General features: G+C 37.2%; 1 protein-coding gene across 1 annotated transcript in view; it reads right to left on the reverse strand.

The window, feature by feature from the left end:
- The window catches only part of LOC150087411 (xaa-Pro aminopeptidase 1-like), a 532432-nt gene that overhangs the window by 241992 nt on the left and 266146 nt on the right, over positions 1–24294 (reverse strand). The window contains exons 10-11 of the mRNA XM_090372051.1: positions 18956–19051; positions 1901–1982 (exon numbers count right to left, since the gene is read on the reverse strand). Coding sequence (XP_090228177.1) covers positions 1901–1982; positions 18956–19051 — 178 coding nt within the window. The remainder of the gene's footprint in view (positions 1–1900; positions 1983–18955; positions 19052–24294) is intronic.

The following is a 24294-nucleotide window of genomic DNA, read 5'->3' on the forward strand; positions in this document are numbered from 1 at the left end:
ATTTCTCAAAAAATAGTAAAACTATTTTTTGAGAACTATTTTTTTTCACTTCTCAAAACATAGTTTTATGATTTTTTTGAGAAGTGAAAAAGATGGAGGAGAAAACTGAGTTTTTGTAAAAAGATGGAGAAAACTTGTCACCAACTATACTATGATTGAGAGAGAAAAGTTGAATTGAGTAAAAAAGATTATGCATTGTTATGACATAATGATTCCTTTTGTCACAATAGTATTGGTAATACCATTAAAAAGAAACTAATGTGAATCATCTCTACACAGACTGTGTTACAATATGCAATGAAGTTCATGGTCTTCATTCCATATTCTAACAACCAAGACGGTGAGGTATCATATTCTAACAGCCAAGACCATGAGGTATCAATGTATCATGTCTGTAAATTGAAAGTACTTTATGATCTGTTTGCTTGTTTTGTAGGATAAAAAACTGAAGTTTCTATTAAAAGAAACCAATCCCCTGTTGCCAAAGTATGAAAGAAATTTGTAAAAATTCTGGTGTCCTGATGGGAAGTATTTCACTAGCTTATGACATTTCTATAGGGTGAAAACTAGCAACACCATCCATTGGGCTATCCAATAGGACCCTCTTCAAAGATAATCATATCTATATATTTTTCTACATTTCAACTCCCATATTCCAGTCTCTCTCTCTCTCTCTCTCTCTCACACGCACACCAGCTGTTGCTGTTACTTTCTCAGATGCCAAAACAATGAGGAGCCAACTTGTCATAACCAAATAGGCATTTCTAGTGATCAATGAACTCTCTCTCAGGTATTTAAGAATTATTTAAATATTATTTTAATGGTGCTCAAGATTGTCACTTATACCTATATAGTATAACTGCCTTACAAATGTGCACGTTGTGCATGCTGAAAAACCTAAAATAACACGTGGGGGGCCCCTACTCCCTCTGCCTGAGATCAGTTAAATAAAGCCTCAGTTGACTGGTAGTACTGACCAGAAATTCCTCCAGTCACAGATGGGAATTAAATCCAGATCTATCCAAATAAGTGACAGATGGTGAAGTGTTCATCCAACTAAGCTGCCACAGGTTGTCAATCATCAGAAGGTAGACTCCAATCAGTGCACAGAACAAGAGAAAGTCAAAAAAACAAAAACAAAACAATAATCCAAGTCTATAACTTCGTGACATTTCCTAATATCTACAAAAATAACTTCTGTATCCATATAAAGGGAAAAAGTAAAGAACAATTTTTGAAGACTAGTCTTGCTAACATTTATAATGAAGGGATGAGAAGGGGGGAGAGTTCTTAAAACAGATGTATTGATACAATTTAATATATTTTTTTTCTTTTTTCTTTTCTTTTTTTTTTTTTGGGTAAATGTGGAGCTTCAGCTGATGTTTGTTTGTTTGTTATTTGGTTTTTAGGAGCATTAGCAACTAAGGCCATATTGCTCCGGGATATGCGGTGGTCATTCCCTGACCTTTCTGCATCCTCCGTATTTGGTGGTGATGGGTTCTAACCCCGGTCTAATCAAGAAGTGTGTGCTCGCACTGCTGCTCCTTCCCACCTGGCTATGGAGGCGGCACTTCAGCTGATTATAATACTTTTCTTCAAAACACTGAAAGAGATACATATTAAAATTTTCCTCCTATGAGAATTCTTCAATGATGTTAAATAAAATCTTCATTCAAACTTATCTGCTTTTCTATTCAGTACTATAATCACACACTAATTAAGGCTTGCTATTTTATTAATGTGTATAAGAAAACAATGCACTATGGCAAATGAAACACAAAACTCAAATACATAAGAAAAAAAAATAAATAAATAATGATGAAACTTATCTTAAGGCAAACTACCAAATAGAAGCTAATGACAAATAATTCAAATAAAGAAACATTCAGAGTATACTTACTAAGTTGTTTCTGTCGTAATTACGCCATAAGCAAAAAATACTGGAATATATTCTATATCACTGCCACGCAAATTAAAAAGCCCTAAAATATACATTATTTCCATGAAATAAATATCATATAAATTAAAGCTTTAATAAATTTATAAAATAAAATAATGCAAAAAATGAAAAAAAGAGATATGAACAGACTATCCAACTGATAGTCTGTTCAACCATATAAATTTAGATTTGATTTCCCCTCCTCTTCGTTTTACTTATATTTTACAAATATAAGTAAAATAAAGAGGAGAAATTCATTATTTAAAGTTTTCAGCTACTTTTCTTTTTGTCTTCTCTGGCTTATCAAAGAAATGCCTTCATCAACTTCTGTTTCTCTATTCATCTTCAAATTTGGATGTATAATCTGTGCCATTTCTGGAACGTTTTCCATTTAGCATTTGCATCCCTTATGAATTTCAGCAGTTCTCATTAAATTGAAATCAAATGATGTTTAAGGCCAACATAACCCCAGGAAAACCCTTTCCTTTAATCTCATAAGTGTAATATACATGGATATATATCTCATACCAAAACGTATCGCATTATCTAAAGGCAGTGCTAGCAATGTCGTGTAAAATGCAGTTATCGAGATGGTTGAGATGGTTAACCCAAAATTTTTGGCTAAATCAATAGATTTAGCCAATAATTAATTCAAAATCAAATTTGTTTACTATCAAATCAATTACAGTGATTTGGCAATTACAGTGATTGTAGACAAAATCAAATTTGTCTACAATCACTGTAATTGTCTGCAACAGCAGTACTCTTACCTAGGTAAAAAAGGAGGTTTTATCTTGGTAAAAAAATTCAAGTTTTTTATAGACTGAAAAACTTCTTTTAATGAAAAATGAAACCTGTTTTATTTATTGATTAGAAAACACTAAATCAAGATTATTTTTATTGTTGTGATACTGTTATGTAATCGTGTAATAACAGAATTATTAAAACTGATAACAAAAAGTGTGTTTTTTTAATTTACTTACCACAGTCAAAGATCACAAAAACAGTCCATAACATGTGTTTATGTATAGTCTAACTTTTTTTTTTATTGTTACTATTCAAACTTAGACCTCCAAATTTAAGAAATATTTGTTAATTACACACAATTAAGCATTTCTCATTCTATTTAATGAAAAAAAAAAAGTTAATTTAAAAATCATCAATAAAAGTTACTTTAAAAACCACTAATCATTTATTTAATTTGCAACTGCATTTTGAATTTCTTTAAGCATAGTATCATCAGCCTCCAAAAGATCTAGTTTCAGTAGCAGAAATATTTAGGCAATCTTTCCAAGAGTAGCTAATTAAGATTATTCTTATAATTTTGTTAATGCCTTCCAGAAATTGTTTCCAAACTAGGAAGAGTAGTGTATAAAACTAATGTAATTAAGGCTAGAACATATTGAACAACTCTGCCCACATAGCACTACCTCTGTTTACAGTTTAAAAAGTGTTTTCTCTTTCTAAACTGTAAACAGAGTTTTCAGTTTAGAAAGAGTAAACACTTATTTTAAACTAATGTTTTGAGATTCAGGTAGCCCTCGATTTATGTCAGGGTTAGGTTCCTGGGGGGACAGGCACAAATGGAACCCTTAATGTAATGGAGTCAATCGGAAATCAAAGAGTTAGGTTTCGGGGACCAAATATTTTACCTACCACTTTGCATTGATTGTTTTATTTTATTAGGATTCTTCATAGTTGTAGTAATAGTTGATGGAGGCATATTCATAGCCCTACACACATTAAGGAGGCTTTCACCAGATTCCATCCTCCGAATATTGCACTAGGATTCAATGGACTTTTTTTTTACCAGACATGGCATCTCTTTATTTTATTAAATTAAAAACTTTATAACATAACTGGCAAAAACTGCACACGGATATTACTATTATTATTATTTAATTTATTAATAGTACAATTAATAAAAAACGTTAGCGTAGTAAATTTCCAACACGTGTAAATAGCGTAAACAACAACAAACTGAATGGTTCACTGCATGGATCTTTACTACCTGCATCCACGAGTGGTTACTTTGACAGCGGGAATCTTTCTTGTCTCTGATATCGATGCGCCAATTGCTGATTACCTCAGATTGTCGTAAATCACATGAACAGTGCATAGCACAGCACAGTATAATGCCAATAAATTTTGTCTGACGATTTTAAACTTTCAATTTATAAAAAATTTGCAAAAAAAAAAACATAATAAATTTAAAAAAATAAAAATGGCGCTGTGGTTAGTGATCGGCGCTATTGCGAATCAGCACAAATTGGACCAGTGCAAATCGAGGGCTACCTGTATTATTAAGTAAAAAAACCCCACTAAATAATTCCATTCATTCCAGGAGAGATTCCTATAAAGTCCAAAAGAATTCAGTCTCCTGGACAAGTGCTATCAGGAGCCTGGAGAATCATATCGACTGTGGATTAATTAAAGGAGAACCCTGGGGGGGGGGAAGAGAGAGAGAGAGAGAGAGAGAGAGAGAGAGAGAGAGAGAGAGAGAGAGAGAGAGATGTATATATATATATGGCAACCCATATGTAAGTGTCAAATGTCAGCAAAAGTCCTGTCATCCTGCAATAGCCAAATCCTTTTCTTGCATCTTCATGCCTGTGGGCCAATTAGTAACTCTGAGTATATTCCACATATTCAAGGACTAAAATCAAAACCTAAGACTGCAGGTGAAGTTGATCAGCAAGGTATAAACCTCAATGATCACTTAGAATCAGCAATTTTACCTGACATATACTGCATGGTAGCTCACATAAAACAATGTCATTCCTTCTGTTTTGTCAAGAAATTATAATTAAAAATTAACCAATATCTGACAAGAGCCAAGTAAAACCCAAAACAATAACCATCTGATCTTTTAAATAAATGACAGATTAGTCTTTTGGCAATGCTAAAAATTTAGTCTTTTGGTTTGTTTAAAAGTAGTGCAATAACAATGCAAGTAAGGGGAAGTTTATTCTGCTGTGAACATTAAGAGTACTGCATTTACTAGGTAGTTTAAATCCAGCTGACCGGTAAAATACAAGACAGAAAGAGAGAGAGAATCCTAATTTTTCAAGAATTATGAAGTCTTGACATCCTTTTTACAGTTACGTTTGTTCCATTAATTTGATTATTCATGATACATTAATGTGGGTGAAGTAAAAGTTGGTTGAAATATGTGTGAAATTATGAGATATTCCATACATACACACATCCACAGTAAGGTATACCCAACTCTTTAATATAGCTGTTGTTAGCATTGTCCCTACCCTTATAACCACTACTTAAATTCCTTCCAGTCTTTATTAGCAGATTAGAAGAAGCAAGATCATACTTAGTTGACCAAATTCCAAGAGCAGGGTTTCCCAAACTTTTTCAACCGTGGACCGGTGTTTGCAGATATTTTTTTTCCCGGCCCACCTATAGCTATAAAAATTAATGCATTTTCAATAATTATACTCGTAGGTTCAGGAAATAATGATACTACCATTAGGACATTTAACATACCAGTAATAATGCAATTAGGTATTCATTAACATCAATAAATATGAATAAAAGATAGGTAATTCATTTCTTTGTTTATTATCAAAAGTTTACATAAAATTTACATATTTTTGGGTCTGTTTTTGGGCACATAAATATTTATTTAATGAGTATTTTTAGTATAACTGGGTATTTGGTATTTTATTACATTTTCATTTTTTCAGGAAATTTTCTTATAGTTTTATAGGAATATTTTAAAAAAGTTGTTTGCAGACCAGTACCGGGCCACAGATCACATTTTGGGAAACCCTGTACTAAAGTATTACCAAAAGGTAACACTAAGAATGTGAATAACTAGGCATGATATCAGTTGTTACCAATAAAGTGGATTATCTAGCATCAGGCATGCACAAACCATTTTAAATCTCAACTCTTAAAATGAGAGGAATATCTGGCTTCATCACGAAGGCTGGAAAATGAAAGAGAAGGAAGAGAGGCAACGACTTTGCTGTGGAGGTCAAACATGGTTTTGACCACTTCAAGCCTTAATTAACCAAAGTGGCAGTACTACATCAGTTGATCAGATGAATTATAATAATATCAGCAGATATTATTATAATAGCAGTATCACACTACATGCATTTTCTGAGCCTATATTTTCTCCTCTGCAGGATAGGTACATCACACCATGCTTATCTGCAGAGTAATCGAGGAAGCCCTTAGCAAGCATATAGTGATTTTTTTGTTGGTGCTTTTTAAAATCCTTTCAAGACAGAAAATAAGTTAACTTAAATTTTGTTATTATTTTTTTATTGTGACCACAAACATGAATATAGCCTTTACTACTTTAGACATATAGTTTGAAGGCTGAGAGGAGAAAAAATTCTTGTTAACCAAAGGGTTTGAATTTTTGCTGATTGTAATTTTCAGACAATATATGTGAAGGACAGTTGTTGCAAATAACAGAACAGAAGGGATCAAATGAGGGAGTGGAAAAGGTGGTTCTATAAGATAGATGTTGATCAGCTAAGACATGTATTTGGTGTGGGGAGAGAGAATTAATTATGGACAATGCACATCTGCAAATTCAGAAGAGCACTGTCCATGGAAATATCTATATAAGAAAGCTTACAGAAAAAACTGAACATCTGAGAGACACAGTGGAGAGTGCTTCTAAGTAACAGAGCATTGATCAACTTGACTGTCCTCTGTGGAACAGAATCTAGCCCTTTTGCACATTACACTACCATGCATCTGTGTGTGTGTGTGTGTGTGTGTGTGTGTGTGTGTGTGTGTGTGTGTGTGTGTGTGTGTGTGTGTGTGTGTGTGTGTGTGTGTGTGTGTGTGTGTGTTACCATGAGTGGGCTATGGAGTACTCTCTCTCTCACGTGCATGCACACATAAAGATTCATGCACGCACACACACTTACCATCAGTGGGTTTCTGCGGAGTATGCTTGTGTATATATGTTAGTATAGCAGTAGCAATCGATGAAAGAAAGCAAGCTTATAGGGCATCAGCACAAAAAAAGTAAAAGAAACTACCCACCTCACCCATCATCCTCTCCAAGAATTTGTCTTGTTCTTCTTTGAATTTATTCAAACTACCCACTTCCACAACAGATGGAAGTTTGTTCAAACAATCAGCCACATGCTGTTACTAGGCAAACTTCTGCACATCGTTTGTTTGTTTGTTTGTTATTTGGTTTTTAGGAGCATTAGCAACTAAGGCCATATTGCTCTGGGATATGCGGTGGTCATTCCCTGACCTTTCCGCATCCTCCATATTTGGTGGTGACGGGCTTGAACCCCGGTCTAATCAAGAAGCGTGTGCTACGCACTGCTGCTCCTTCCCACCTGGCTACGGAGGTGCCATCTGCACATCTATCCTGAAACCATCCTCATTTGAATTTATGTCCCTCATGTGTGGAATCTCAGTAAGAGGAAGAATGGCATCAACATTGAGCTTACTCAATCCATTCAAGGCCTTAAACATCTCAATCAGATCTCCTAGCAAGCACCTGGTCTACAGATGCTGCAATTTGCAGAATTGAATGTTTTTAAAAGTTTCAAATAAAGTATTTGTTTATGTATGAATTGCCTAGAAACATTCAAGTAGGTGCTATGAAAATCTTCCCTGAGTTTCTAAATAAGCATAATAGATGGTAACAAAATAACAAAGTAGCTTGGCATTCGTAGTGAGCGGACACATTTCTAAAGACTAAACACATTTCTAAATGCAGAGAGCATTAGTGATTAGAGAGGATTAGATTAGGTTTGAAAGGTTGGATAATTGTATTTAAATAATTTACTTAATATATAGTTATGTTTATTTTAATATAAGCTTGCTTTTTTTCCTGTAGTAGATGTAAATTTAATTTTTAAAATATTATAAATATAATTTTTACTTTCTGTGATATTTAGTAAATTTAACAATGGTTGTGACAAGGTCCACCTTTAACACTTCGTCAGAGGATATCATGACTGATAGAGAAATAGTCTATGGCGATTTCCGGGGAATCATGATTTCGTCATTTACAGAACCTGTGCCATTTATTCCAAGGTCAATCTGGTGGATAATCATAGCTCATCTGGCGATTATTATTTTCTTTGTCATCATTGTACAAAGTGTACCGATCTAAAGTTAAAATTTGGTACACTGCTAGAAGTTGTTGAGTAACTAGAAAAAATGGATGCTTGCCCTAGAGAATAATGTAACCGGGAGGTCATCGGTGACTCAAGTCTAGTAACCTGTGTATTTCTGAAGCTTTTCATAGCAGGTTAGTTTTTGAAATAATTTTGAGGGTTTTTTTTATTTAATATACTAAACTGCAGTTAATATATAGTTTGGATTTGTATAGTCACTTAGGTTAGTTTATTTTTGTATTTTGATAAGTACTTAGAAAGCTACAGCTTTCAGATTCAATAATTATCGATAAACAAGGCTATCTGAAAGCATTCAGATAGGCTTGTTTATCGATACTTTGGCCTGAACTTCTCAACTTTTGTTCGGTAGTTCACTAGTGGTTAAAGTTTTGTCAGAAGTTTAATTTCTGTAATACTTTGTTAATTTAAATTCTGTAGTAAATTGTAAGTTAAAATTATGTAAAATATCTGGAAAGCTAAGCTTAATATTCAGATAACCTTTCTTATTGATATTTTGATGAGAACCACATAACTTTCATTCAGTAGTTTAAATTTAAAGCTTTGTGAACAGTTAAATTTCAGAAATATTTTGTTAATTTAAAAATTCTGTAATATAACGTAAATTTAAATTTTGCAATATTTTTAAAGTTCAAATTTTAGCTAAATAATAGTTGCTACAAGATCCGCTTACAATACAAAGTCCAAGGACATTGTGTCTTGGAAATGCCTGCAGGCATTTCCAGTGCAAGTCATGAGTTTGTTATTTGCATAGCCTGTAGCATGTATTCTAAGGTTGGTGTAGTAGACAAACCTAGCTCAATTGATTTTTTTTTTTTGCACCTGATGTAAGGAGTGTACTGATCTCAAATTAGAACTTGATGCATTACGAGAAGAATTTGAGTCACCGAAGAAATGAGTGCTTGCCACAGAAACAAATAATGCAACTCGGAGCTCAGACTCTGAGTCAGAGATTCAAGTATCTAGATCTGCCAAGTGATGCATCCTTGATTCAGGTCCCAGAAAAGAATAACCAAGTGCAAACTGCTCTGGTTGACGGTGATCTAGTTTTTTGAGAGACTACTGTCAGGGAAAAGGGCAACATTTTTTGTAACAAAGACCAGAACCAGGGTGTGTTTGCCGGGAGCAACAATTGATGCTCCTGGCAAACCAACAGATTGTCAGATTTTAAAGAGGTAAAGTGAGCATCATTATTTACATAGGGACTAACAATATTAAATGAATACAACCTGACCCTTTGTTGGATAAATACAGGACAATATTATACAATGGATTATACAAAAATTATAAAACTTTTATTTATGGTGTCTGCAAATCTTTCCAGGCAGGAGAGGAGGGACTATATACTGGAAGCTTTGTGGATTAACTTAACACTTTAAAAGCCTTGCAGCTTGAGAAAAGCTGCAAGGCTTTTGGAAGGGGGGAGGTTATCAGCATGGCCCACCATAGTAGGCTGAAGGAATCCATTTTGTCAAGATTTTGTACAACAATAGGGCAAGGATTTTTGCCAGTATCACTGAGGATACCTTAAGGGACACTGCTAGTAAAGAAGGAGAAAGGTAATACAGATCCATTATCTGATGATATGGGTCAAAATAATGCTCGCAATAACCTCAAGAATTCTTGTCTATTGCTACAACAACAGATGTTGGCAAGATGTTCTGAGGATAGCAACATTTCAAATGAGCAGGAAGATAAACGCAGGGAAAAAGGAAATAACTTTGGGGGGATGTTAAGATTACTTAGTATTAACTGTGTCTACAGTAATATCACGAGTGTTGCCTACAAAATGGCTGAATTTCAACTCCTGGTTAGAACAACTAATGCTGACATAATAGGACTAACAGAAATGTGGTGCCAACCAGAAATTGGGGATGAGGAATTCCACTATGGTATGTATAATGTATTTAGGAAAGACAACGAAGATAGAAGGGGACGAAAAGAGCTTTTGCATGGGTCTGAATAGCGTCTGCTAGAACTGAATCTGGACGGTGTGATTTGGAAAATTAGTTGGAAGCAAAGGTTTAATGAGAGTGGGAGTAATCTACAGACCAAGAAGATTGTAAAGAGAATGATGAGAGTCTCTACATGCAAATGGAATGGGCAAGCAAGCACAAATGTCTTATTATGGGTGACTTCAATCTGCCCCCACCAATCAGATTGACTGGAATAATGACTGGAAAGGGAAACTCACTATGGGAAAAACAATTTTTTAAATAAAACAGATGATTATTATTGATACCAGCATATTAAAAAAAATAGTAGGGGTGAGAATATTCTTGTTGATCTCATCATTCACAAATCAGCTGACATCAGGGCTTAAAGCACAAGAACCATTGTGACGTGGTGATCATGCAATCGTGAGTTGGAACAAGAAGAAAGTTGATGCAGTAGTTAAAGGTAAAAGCATGAGTTTTAATTTCAGGAGAGGGAACTTTGGCAGTTTAAGGTGCAATATGGCATCTATTAATTACGTGGATCGCAGAGTGAGGATACATTTGAATTACGGAATGCCTGTAAAGCAGAAGCAATGAATGCATACATACCATTAAGAAAATATTGCAGGACGAGGATGTCAAAATCGATGATCACAGAGCTGTCCAGTCAAATAGAACAGAAAAAGATACCATGAGATAGTTATAGAGCAACAAAAAGTACAGAAGCCTACAACAAGTAAAAGTTGATCTGTAACAGTACCACAAATAAGATTAGGGAGGCCAATGCTGCTTATGAGAAAGTCTTGGCTAAGAGAGTAAAGAGTGGGGGACAAGGAATTGTTTATGTATGTGAATGCAATGAAGAACAAAGCAAATCAAACTGGACCCTTGTGCAGCGGGTTTGAGAAAGTCTTAGATAATCCAGCTAACATCGTAGATGAATCGAATAGGCTCTGCATCTGTCTTTACTGATGAAAGACCTTTCATGCTGAGAAGAGGCTGTGGAAGTGAGTCTGAGCCACATGAAATTAGACATTTTGAAATTATAGATGACTGTTTATGGGAAAAACTTTAGAGCATAAAGGTAAGGCTTCCGGTGTTGAGGGCATATACTCAGTAATTTTGAGGGAGCTGTCATGGAATGTATTGAACTGTTGAGGTTAATTATGAAGGCACCTTTGGACCTCTAATCCAAAGCAATCTCTTCTGAGATTCCTTTGATTGGAGAAGTGCCAACATATTGTCAGCCAATACATAAAGGCTGGTTCTAGCAGAAGTGAAGTATTTAAAAATAGCCTACTAAGTTAACTTAGTAGGCTAATTTTGAACAGTTAATCACGAGCTGAATGTAGAGAACAATTTTAGCAAAGCATTTTGACTCAGTTCTATTGGAATGAGCTGCAGCCTGGAAAAGAAGATGCACGGGATTCCAGAGACTGTTGGGAGTCAGTGTGGTACAAGTAAACACATGGGCTGTGTTAGGATAGCTAAGAATAGGAACAGGTGCATGTATACTTGCATGTACACCAATGCTAGGAGTTTTGGAAACAAATTTCATGATTTTGGGGTGTTGGTCAAAACATCAAATGCAAATACTGTTGGGATATCAGAGACACGGTGTCACACAGATATAAGATATGCAGAAATGAATTTGGAGAGTACAATGAGTACAGGAAAGATAGACAGGTTAGGAAGGGAGGAGGGGCTATGCTATTAGTTAAAAAACACGTAAAATCCAAGGAAGTACAGCCAGTCGACATGGCTGGACAGTGCAGTGTCGAATCAGTTTGGTGTGACGTAAGCACTGGGAAATGAAAATTGAGAGTAGGAGTGTGTTATAGGCCTAATGACTCTGATGAGTATAATAAACTGTACAGGGAAATATTGTGGACCAGTAAATCAGAGAGTCTTATAATGGGGGATTTTAATTTCCCAGATATTGACAGGAATTTGTGTGTTGGTCACTTACACACTAGCAAGGCTTTTGTAGATTAATTGGACGATTGTTTTCTACAGCATCATGTTCGGAGGCAACTAGAGGGAGCAATACTCTTGATCTGATTATCAGTAGTGATTCTTCATGCATTAAGAATCTACAGATAAAGGAACCACTAGGTGGCAGTGATCAATCACAGTGTACTGAAGTGGGATTTACTCAAAGAGGTAACTAATATCAGGGGTAAAGGGAAGGGTTTTTTGCTTTCCTAAAGGTAACTAAGGAGGTTTGAGACAGTATTTAAATTCTATATGGTGAGAACATTTGATGATGATGATGATGTTGTTACCAACAGTAAATTCAAAATAGGAAGCATTCAAAGAATTAATCTTAGAAGCCACTAGGCTTTTCATACCAAATAAGAAATATTGTTCAAGGATTAGGCTTAAATGGATGTCAGGTGAACTAATGAGACATGTCGCAGAGAAGAAAAATGCATGGGATACATATAAATTAACAGGTGACACGGAAGCCTATGATAGATATAAGCTGGTCTGTAACCAAGTCACAAAGAAGTTAGGCAGGTGAAGGCAGATTACGAGAAATCTTTGGCAAGGGATGCAAAGAAAAACAGCAAAGATTTCTTTACTTATGTAAACTCTAGTAGGAAGGAGATGAATCAGACTGGTCCCCTTGATATCGATGGTTCAACAGTTGACGATCCTGCTCAGGTGGCTAACAAACTAAATGAGTATTTTGCATTCACACATGAGAATTTATTCAGGGAGCAGAATGCCAGAGGTGTATTAAACTCTGGCAGTAAACTAGATGATCTTGTAATAACTGAGAGTAAAGTGGAGGAGAAATTGTTGAAAATAAACATAAGAAAGGCACCTGGGGTGGATGGAATCTAACCAGTTATATTAAAGGAGACAACAAAGGAAGTAAGCAAACCCTTAGCCATAATTATGAGAGCTTCCTTGGACCTGGGGGAGGTACCCATGGACTGGAGATGTGCAAATGTGACCCCAATCCACAAAGGAGGATCAAAGGGCGACACAAGTAATTACAGACCTGTTAGTTTAACTTCTGTTCCAGGGAAATTAATGGAGGCACTGGTTAAAGAAGCACTGCAGGATCATCTAGACAAGACTTCAGTTATAGCTCGGACATAGCATGGGTTTGTTAAGGGAAAGTCTTGTCTGACAAATCTGATTCGATACTATGGGTCACAAAGGAACTGGATGTCAGGAATAATTTTGATATTGTATATTTGGATCTTAGAAAGGCTTTTCATAGTGTTGCACATGGAAGGCTGCTGCACAAATTGGAGCAGTTTGGTACTGGAGGCAAATTGCTGCTATGGATAAAGGGATAGTTGAGTGGGAGAAGACAGAGAGTGGTAATCAATGGATACTGCTCTTCGTGAACTAGTGGTACTGATGATGGTATATCAGGCTTAATGTCCAATTTTGCAGATGATACGAAGGTTGGCAGGGTTGTTAATGACACTTTTAACAGTATGCTGCTGCAACAGAATCTAGAAAAGTTGAGCAGATGGGCTGAGAGGGGGAAACTGAAGTTTAACATTGACAAATGTAAAGTACTGCATACGGGAAGCAGTAACCCCAGAGTAATGTATCAACTGTGTGGTACTACACTGCCAGTGATAGAGAAAAAAGGACCTTGGGGATAATTGTGCAGGCAGATATGAAATTTCTGAGTAGTGTAGATGGTCTGCAAGAGTAGCTCATGGTGTCTTGTCAATGATATACAGGAATTTTTCTAGCAGGGATAAGGAGAGGTGATTATCCCCTTGTATAAGGCAATGATCAGGCCACACCTTGAGTACTGTATACAGGTCTGGAGGCTTCATTTTAGAAAGGATGTAGAGCTGCTGGAGCGAGTGCAGAGAAGGGTAACAAGATTAGTGAAAGAAAAAAAAGGGTTGCTGATACGAAGAAAGGCTTAAGTTTTGCAAATTACAGTGTCTGGAGACTAGGCACCTGCAAGGTAATCTGATTGAGGTGTATAAAGCCTTGAATGGTTTGTGCATCCTGAATGCTGATGGGATTCTTCCTCTTGCCCAGAATAATTGTCTGAGAGGGCATAAATTTAAATTGAGGAAAGACAGGTGTAGGATAGATGTGCGGAAGTTTGCCTTTAGCCAGTGGGTAGTTGATTGCTGGAACAAACTTCCATCTGTCATTGTAGAAGTTGATAGCTTAAATAGGTTCAAGGCATAACTAGACAAGCATTTGGAGTGAGTGGATGTGTGAAATGAGAAAGGTGTTTTTTTTTGGCTGATGCTGTATTAGCTTGCTTTCTTGAATCAAGTGCCTTTACTAATGCTAAACACATTGCAGAGTTCTGATATTTGTTCCTAACTGTGATGAAGTTAATGTCCAAGTTTGCAGATGACACAAAAGGTTGGCAGGGTGGTTTATGACAGTATGCTACTGCAACATTATCTAGAAAAATTAGGTAGATGGATTGAGAAATAGCAATTGAAATTTCACATTTACAAATGCAAAGTATTTCATATGGGTAGTAGTTAACCTAGAGTAATGTACCAACTGGATGGTACTACACCCAGGGTTGTGGAGAATAAAAAGACCTGGTGGTAACTGTGTAGTCAAATATGAAGTTCTCTGAGCAATGCAACAGGCTGCCAGGACAGCTCATGGGGTTTTGTCAATGATATACAGGAATTTTGCTAGCAGGGAAAAGGAGTTGATTATTCCATATAAGGCCATATTCAGGTCTCATTTTGAGTACTGCATACAGGTCTGGAAGCCTCATTTTAGGATGGATGTAGAGCTGTGACAAGATTGGTGAGGAGAACAAAAGGGTGCTCTTACCAAGAAAGTTTTCACTTCTGCAAATTGAAGCATCTGGAGACTAGGCACCTGCAAGGTGATCTGATTGAGGTGTTTCTGAATGAATTGCACAAGCTCAATGTTTATGGGATTCTTCCTCTTGCTCAGACCACACAAATTACTCACATGGTAAAATAGTGATTATTTAGAGAGATAAAGTTCACGGAAAATCGTCACAAAGTATATTTCTAACTAAATTAAATTAAGATTTTATTATTACATTGGTAGTAATCATTATCACATTTTTATAATATTTTATGATTAAATAATGTTTAAAAAAAAAGTAGAAACTGACTTTTAAAAAATCTTCTTTAAACTTCTGGCAGTTTACTGAAATCTGTATATAACTATGACCTGGCTGCACAAATGATTTACAAAAAGGATCAAAATAACAGCACAAAATTAAACAGTGCCAAAGAGAAAGCTGAATAGGTATACGAAGAGCCCTAATAAATAAATAAAACACAAAAGTTATGAAGTGGAGAATAAACATCTTGAGTACTGATACAGCTCTGGAGGCCCCACATTTTAGGATGATGTAGAGCTGCTGGTATGGAAAAGGGCAACAAGATTGGTGATGGGAACAAAACGGTGCTCTTACCAAGAATGGTTTCATTTCTGCAAATTGAAGCATCTGGAGACTAGGCATCTGTAAGATGATCTGAATGAGGTGTTTAAAGCTTTGAACAAATTCAAACTGAGGAAGGACGGTTGTAGAATAGATGTGCAAAAGTTCATCTTTAGCAAGTGGGTGGTTGATTGCTGGAACAAACTTCCATTTGTTATTATGGAAGTTGATAGCCTAAATAAATTCAAGGCAGAACTATAGAAACTATTGGAGAGAATCAATAAGTGAAATGGGAAGTGTCTCTCTCTTTTTTTTTTTTTTTTTTACTGATGCTGTATAAACTTTCTTTCTTGCATAATTTACCACCACTAATGGAAACAAGTTCATACAGGGTGTCTCAAAAATATTGGTACAAACGTTTAGGGGAGGTAGCTAACATCTAAACAACTATTGTACAAATTGGAGCAGAATGGTATTAAGGGTAAGTTGCTACAATGGATAAAAGGATGGTTAAGTGCTAGAAGACAGAGGGTGGTAATCAATGGGTGCTGCTCTTCTTGGACTAATGTTATTAGTGGAGTCCCACAGAGTTCGGTGTTAGGTCCACTGTTGTTTTGTATATTTATCAATGATATTGATGAAGGTATATCAGGCTTAATGTCAAAGTTTGCAGATGATACAAAGGTTGGCAGGGTTGTTAATGACAGTAATGGCAGTGTGCTACTGCAACAGGATCTAGATAATTTGGGCATATGGGTTAAGAAGTGGCAACTGAAGTTTAACCTTGACAAATGCAAAGTACTACATATGGGTAGCAGTAACCCCAGAGAAATGTACCAACTGTGTGGTACTACACTTAAGGTGGTAGAAAATGAAAAAGACCTGGGAGTAATTGTGCAGGCAGATATGAAGTTTTCTGAGCAATGCAGACAGGCTGCCAGGGCAGGTCATGGGGTTTTGTCAATGATATATAGGAACTTTGCTAGCAGGGAAAAGGAGTTGATTATCCCTCTGTATAAGGCAATGGTCAGGCCACGGCTTGAGTACTGCGTACAGGTCTGGAGGCCTCATTTTAGGAAGGATGTAGATTTACTTGAGCGTGTACAGAGAAGGGCAACAAGATTGGTGAGAGGCTTAAGTTCTGCAAATTGCAGTGGCTGGAGACTAGGCACCTGTGCGGTGATCTGATTGAGGTATATAAGGCATTGAATGGGTTGAGCACGCTGAATTCTGATGGGATCCTTCCACTTGTTCAGATTATGAATCTAAGGGGGCATAAATTCAAATTAAGAAAAGACAGATGTAGAATAGATGTGCGGAAATTTGCCTTTAGCCAGCGGGTGGTTAATTGTTGGAACAAACTTCCATCTGTCGTTGTGGAAGTTGATAGGTTGAATAAATTTAAGGAGGAACTGGACAGGCATTTGGAGGGAATGGTGTGATTTTTTTTTTTTTTTTGGCTGATGCTGCATAAGCTCATACATTTGCTTTCTTTTGCATCACATGCCACTACTACTACTACTACTAAATGCGAATCGCATAGGAACCCATAACAGGAAACGTCACGGGAAAGTAGTAGCAGAGGAACAAGAAGCAGAAATGACACAAGACAGTAATTAGTGGCAAACATTTATTTGACATAATATTAACAATGGAGTACAAGATGGATGCATTTCATGATGTTACAACAGATGCTTGAAGGTTCCACCATGAGACGCGATTCATGCGTGATACCGACGCACCATGGATTGGCTGACAAGATCGAACACACCTGGAGTTTCTTTGACAGTAGCAGCAGCGCAGACGAGTCTCGCCACGAGATCCATTTCCGTCTCCACAGGTGATTCACGCACACGATAGATTTGAGGGCCTCCACAGAAAGAAATCAAGGCTCGATAAATCAGGTGAGCACGTGGGCCAGGCAACGGGTCCACCAGGGCCAATCCATCAATGCCCAAAACGCCTGTTCAAATGGTCACGAACACACCTTCCACAATGGGCAGGCGCCCCTGTCATGTTGAAACCAAATGTTGCGTCTCACATTTGCTGGAACATCGTCAAGTAACCCTGGTAAAACTTGTTCAAGAAAGATCTAATATTTAGCGGAGTTCATGCGGGATGGTAACAGGTATGGGCCTGTTACTTGTTCAAGAAAGATCTAATATTTAGCGGAGTTCATGCGGGATGGTAACAGGTATGGGCCGACTAAGCAGTCACCGACAATACCTGCCCACACATTTATTGCGAAGCAATGTTGTGCCGCATGGGGGCGCACACCGTGTGGGTTGTCGTGAGCCCACACATGAGCATTGTGCTGATTGAATAAGCCTTCCTGAGTGAAATAAGCCTCATTTGTGAACAAAACATAGGCTGGAAAATTCAAGTCTTGAACACTTTCTTGGAGAAACCACTGCGCAAAAGCCACACGTGCAGGATGATCTTGGGGGAGCAGTAATTGAACCCTTTGGAGATGAAAGGGGTGTAAGGAATCGTCGTGCCAGACACGCTGTACACTGCAACGAGACACTCCTAAGGAAGAGGCAATGGCATATGTGCTGGTAGTAGGATTATTCTGGACAGCATTCAACACACTTTCTTCACATCGAACGTGGTCTGCCCGCACTACTCTTTGTTACCCATAATTGCACAAATTTTGATGCACACGTGCAAACAAACGGTGGTCAGGTACATGTCTGTCTGGGAAGCGTTCTGCATAAATTCGTTGAGCGGCCCGTTCATTGCCCTCTGCCCATCCATACATTAGGTGCATGTCTGCCAGCTCACAGTTCGTATATCGATGCATGCTCTTCGTGTGGCGACTACTGCTTGAATGAGTAAACCAGAAATTTTCCCTCTCGCCAACTGATGAATAGCACCGTCTACCGACTTACGGTGACGTTTCCGGTTATGGGTTCCTATGCGATTCACATTTTCTTTAGATGTTACCTACCTCCCCTAAACACTTGTACCAATATTTTTGAGACACACTGTATTGTTGGGGGCCTTTATTCTAATCTCTAAATCTGCTGTCACAGCCTTCAACAGCAGACTTAGGAATTAGAATAAAGGAAGAAAGGCAGAAGTGTTATATTTTACATCTGTATCAGTAAACTGCAAAGACGGTGGTGGCAGACTTTGTTTGGTGAACTCTGGTTGGTCTAAGCTCTAAGTCTGTTCTTCTGAGAGAGCTGTATGCTTCTTTCTGCTTGGAGATTTCCAGTTCCATAGAAGCTGAGAGAACTGAATGGTTGTGGCTTGTATTGTTGAGGTCTTCTGTTTGGCAGAGGTAAGATATTATGTCGATGGATGGAGCTGAAATCTGGTTATCTCCTGCTTGCCTGGATTGTCTGTCTTGAATTTACTATGATTTCCCCATAGAGATAATTCTGTATATGGGAAAGAATTGGAAAGATAGTCCTGTGGTGATGGGATCCTGAAGTGGCCCCTTGTTTGGCAATTGTTATTCAATAAACTTTGCTCCTATATCACAGAGGGTGGTGTTTCTTTATTCAAGAATATTAATATATTAAAATAAATCAAAATAGAAAAGACTTACATGCCACTTCATCTAATGCAGTAAGAATAAGAGCTGTAGCTCCCCTTTGAATTAGATCATGTCTTATTTCCAATATTTTTTCTTGCCATGATTTACCTAACCATAATTTAAAAAAAAAGAAAAGGAAAAAGTTAATATATTTTATAAAATCTAAGTATATTAGGCTTTTACTAATTGCTAAGAGAGAGAGAGAATTTGTTTCTAAATCTTATTACACTTCTTAAAGAAGTTTCCACTGTTTAAGAAAAAATGACTGTGTAAAACTGAAAAAAATTATGCCATATATGAAATTTCATCTACTCTTCAAAAAAAGTATATAAAATTTGCATAAAAGGGTAGCAACAATATCTTTTCATATATCCCTTCTAGAAATAGGCTCAGATAATATTTTTTATCTTTATTCCTGCTAGGTGAGAGACTGTATCCAACAGGCTTTTTCTTTTCTTCCTCCTTACAGTACCGAACAATGTTGCATGGAAAATAGCATCTGAATGGGGTTAGCATTGGAAAGCCAATAGATGAAAGGAGGTAAGTCTATCACATGTGGAGTTAACCCAGTTTCTCAATAAGTCTGAAAATGTTTGGCAATGGAAACAATTCCAAGAAACAGAAATGTGAAACAGGAAAGGTAAGGCAAAGAAACACTGAAAATGATCACTATATCAGATAATAAGCACAAATATCTTGAGAAACAGCAGCCTTATAGAAAAAATAACAACTACCTCACTTCCATCCAAAACATAGTAAAAAAAATTAGAATAATCAGAGCTGAAACCAAAACACTAAAGGATAATAATACACAAGTAACTGTACAGTGCATTTTGTACACTAATACAAATATACTTCTCCATTTATAAAATAATCTATCTTTCATGAAAAAAATCGATTTTAGTTGTAGAATGCTTCCTTGCCTCATTCTGCCATCAGTAATGAAACAGAAGGCCAAGCAAGAAGCATATATTAAAATTCACACTGAAATAGCTCAAATATTAATTTTTTTTTTTTTTTTTTTGTTGCATGGGGTCAACCGGCACACCTGCTGCATGGTTAAATATTGTTACTGTTTTATCATAAATGAACTATTATGCACACTCCCACAAGATAAGAAATTAATTCAAGCATATGTAAAATAAATTCCTATCCATCCCTAAGTGTAATGGACAGGATCTGCTGCGCTTGCAAATGAACTCATAATATTAAAAATCTGTATTAGCTCAGTATTGAGAATGGACAACTGCATTACATCTGAAATAAACTTCCATAATAGCATGCCTAAGATGCATTTAGGGCTAAAGCCTCAAGCTGCGAGCAAATTTAGACTATGTATATATTAAGTGCAATAGCATCATTAATACACAGCCATTTCTGAATAAACAGAATATTTGTTAGGCGGAATCGTTTTAAGTTATATCTCATATTGTGCATACCTTCACAACGAGTTCCCATAATATTGCGCTACTTTGAATAAGTAACGCTTCACCTAAGGAGAAGACTAATGTTACTTATTCTCAGATAGGTACCACCACCCAGATGGCACCGTTTCAGGGCTATTTGGCCCTTCTTCGGTGGGTGGGTAGGTACCCAAGTGATTCAATGATGGCAAAACAATTATGAAGTACACTGATGAATCCAATATCTTTCTATTTTAGAAGATTTAGGAGAAGTCTGATTGGCCTACCTCCCTAAAATACAATCCACTCATGCACACCTTCTCATTGGTAAGTCCTGTTATGTAACTTTGGTGGCAATGAATGTGTCGAGTGGTTATCTTCAAGACGCCTGGTCAGTGTGAAGAGGAAAATACCAAACCCTCCAGCACTTTTATAAATATGACAACACGATGAAACAAATGGCACTCAGTCCCCAGTGGCTTTCACTCTCCTGCTTACGGCAGAAAGACGTTTTGTACTCTATTGTCCACTGACTAAGCAGCATGTGGCACATCAAATTGGAAATTGATCAGTTGTTCTAATGCAACTGGACAGCAGAGAGAGGATCAGAGTGGAAGCAGAGGGTGCAAAGAATCTCTGGGTATGACCAGGCTGCCATGCACGGAAACTGAACTTTACCTGTTACAATGTAAGATCGCTCATCGGTGAAGACAGGATATCAGAACTGGAAAATGAATTAGAAAATGTGGAATTGGAATATTGGCTTGGCTGAAACAAGAAGAAGACATGAATCACAAGTTTATCAAGTGGAAACCTGCTGTACACTGAGGGGACATAAATCATGGGATACCTACCTAGTAATGGGTAGGCCCACCGTTTGCCCAGATAAGGGCAGTCTCACAGTGAGGCATTCAGTCCACTAGTTCACAAAAGCATTCCACAGATATTTCCGCCCATGCTTATTGCACTGTCCATAATTCCGTTCCTTTCCTGGATGGAGGATCCAAAGCTCGAACGGACCTTTCCACAGCAACCTAAAGATGCTCCACAGGGTTCACGTCCAATGAACGGGGAAGCCATTCTGTGGTGATAAAATCTGCGGCATGCTCATCGAACCATGTTCTAGTCACCAAAGCTCTTTGAGGAGGAGAATTGTGGGTACACAATGACCATGAAAGGATGCAGATAGTCTGCAAGGATGGACCCCGTAACCTGGACCGTTCAAAGAAGTGCCTAGACTTACCAGAGGTCCACTATCATCCCTCTTTCAAAGTCGATTAACTCACGAAATTTATCCATACTCACATTGAATTATCATCTACGTGAATGCAGTGATGCAGTGTATTTGACAAGGGGTGGGTTCGTCTACTAGCAAGAGGGGTAGCTGCATCATATTGCCAGGAACCCCATGAATTCTGTTCTTTCAGTGTACACCAATGGAAAGAGTGAAAGTGGAGTTGGCTTTCTGGTCCATAGAGATATTAAAAACAACATTATGAATTCAAAAGTACATCGCCAAGAGTGTCAAGACTACTACTCTGGATTTCTAAGAGGTACAAACTAAAGGATATAATGATATAAGCACCAACATTGAGCCATGATGATGAAGAGGTTGAAGAAATGTACACTGAAATTGAGAGACCTCTAGATGAACAGAAAACTCATTACACCAAGATTATGGGGCAATTCAATGCTAAAGTTGGAAAAAAACAAAACAGCACAGAAATGGTAATTATAGGAAATTTGGAATTGGTGAAAAAAGGAAAGAGGTGAACGATTTGGAAATTTATAAAATCTCAAGGAATGTTAATAATAAACACTTTTTTCAGGAAAAGGCTGAACAGAAATGGATATGGAAGAGCTCAAATGGATTAATATCTAATGAAATTGACTTCATCCTCACTAACAGAAGATATATTACGAATCATGTTACCATCCTGTACAAGGTCCCTAATCTCAGCAAGCGGAAGAATCCCATAAGAATTCAGTGTGCTCAACCCATTCAAGGCCTTATACATCTCAATCAGATCACCTCGCAGGTGCCTAGTCTCCAGCCGCTGCAATTTACAGAACTTAAGCCTCTCTTGGTAAGAGGATCTCTTCATTCCCCTCACCAATCTTGTTGCCCTTCTCTGTACACGCTCAAGAAAATCGACATCCTTCCTAAAATGAGGCCTCCAGACCTGTACGCAGTACTCAAGGCTTGGCCCGACCATTGCCTTATACGAAGGGATAACCACCTCCTTTTCCCTGATAGTATTTCTGTATATCTTGCAGCCTGTCTGCATTGCTCAGAAAACTTCATATCTGACTGCACAATTATTCCCAGGTCTTTTTCATTTTCTACCACCCTAAGTGTAATACCACACAGTTGGTACGTTCCTCTGGGGTTACTTCTAACCATATGCAGTACTTTGCATTTGTCAATGTTAAACTTCAGTTACCACTTCCCAGCCCATCTGCACAAATTTTCTAAATCCTGTTGCAGTAGCACACTACCATTACTGTCATTAACAACTCTGCCAACCATTGTATCATCTGTGAACTTCGACACTAAGCTTGATATACCTTCATCAATATCATTGAAAAATATACAAAACAACAGTGGGCCCAACACCAAACCCTGTGGGACTCCACTAATAACATTAGTCCACGAAGAGCAGCATCCACTGATTAACACCCTCTGTCTTCTCCAACTCAACTATCTTTTTATCCATTGTAGCAACTTACCCTTAATACCATTCTGCTCCAATTTGTAAAGTAGTCTTCCATGCGCAACATTGTCAAAAGCTTTCCTGAAATCCAAGTGTATGATATCAAAATTATTTTTCGCGTCCAGTTCCTTTATAACCACATCATAGTATCCAATCAAATTTGTCAGACAAGGCTTTCCCTTAACAAACCCATGCTGTGTCTGAATTATTACTGCAAGCTTGTCTAGCTGATCCTGCAATGCATCTTTAACCAGGGACTCCATTATTTTACCCAGAACAGAAGTTAAATTAACTGGTCTGTAATTACTCGTGTCACCCTGCGATCCCCTTTGCGAATTTGGGATACATTTGCACATCTCCAGTCCATGGGGGTCTTCCCCTGAGTCCAACGATGCTCTCATAATTATGGCTTAGGGTTTTCTTAGTTCCTTTGCTACCTTCTTTAAGATAACTGGATAGATCCCGTCCATCAAGGTGCCTTTCTTATGTTTAAATTCAACAATTTCTCCTCCACTTTGCTCTTAGTTATTACAAGATCATTAAGCACCCTGTTATAATTTGATAAACTTCTGGTATTTTCCTTCGTTAATAACTCCTCATGTGTGAATGTAGATGCAAAATATTCATTCAGTTTGTTTGCTATCTGAGCAGGATCATCAACAGTCGAACCATCGATATCAAGTGGACCAATATGATTGATCCCCTTCCTTTTAGAGTTTATATAAATAAAGAAATCCTTGCTGTTTTTCTTAGCATCCTTTGGGAAAGATTTCCTGTAATCTGCCATCACTTGCCTAATCTCCTTTGTCACTTGATTACAGACTAGCTTATATCTACCATAGTCTTCTGTGTTGCCTGATAATTTATATGCATCCCATACATTTTTCTTCTCTGCCATGAGTCTCATTAGTTCATCTGACAACCATTTAGGCCAAACCTTGAACAATATTTCTTAAGTCTAGTAGCTTCCACGATTCATTCCTTGAATGCTTCCCAGTTTGAATTTGCTGTTGGTAACATCACCAGCTGGTTCCACTGTAGTAGCTACAAACCAGTTTGTTTTGTAAGTTTTCTGTAGTTTGCCATGGTTCTTGTGTTGGCTTTCTTTATCTTAGCCTTAACATGCAGTTTAACATTAGTAAAACATTAAACATTGTTAGAATGGTGGACTATCACCAGATCACTATTAAGAAAAATAAAGAACATTCTGTTGTTAAGTACAGCTGCATGCAAT

This window comes from Mastigoproctus giganteus, chromosome 4 (genome assembly GCF_048544385.1).
Source record: "Mastigoproctus giganteus isolate SK-2022 chromosome 4, ASM4854438v1, whole genome shotgun sequence".
Classification (NCBI taxonomy): Eukaryota; Metazoa; Arthropoda; class Arachnida; order Uropygi; family Thelyphonidae; genus Mastigoproctus; species Mastigoproctus giganteus.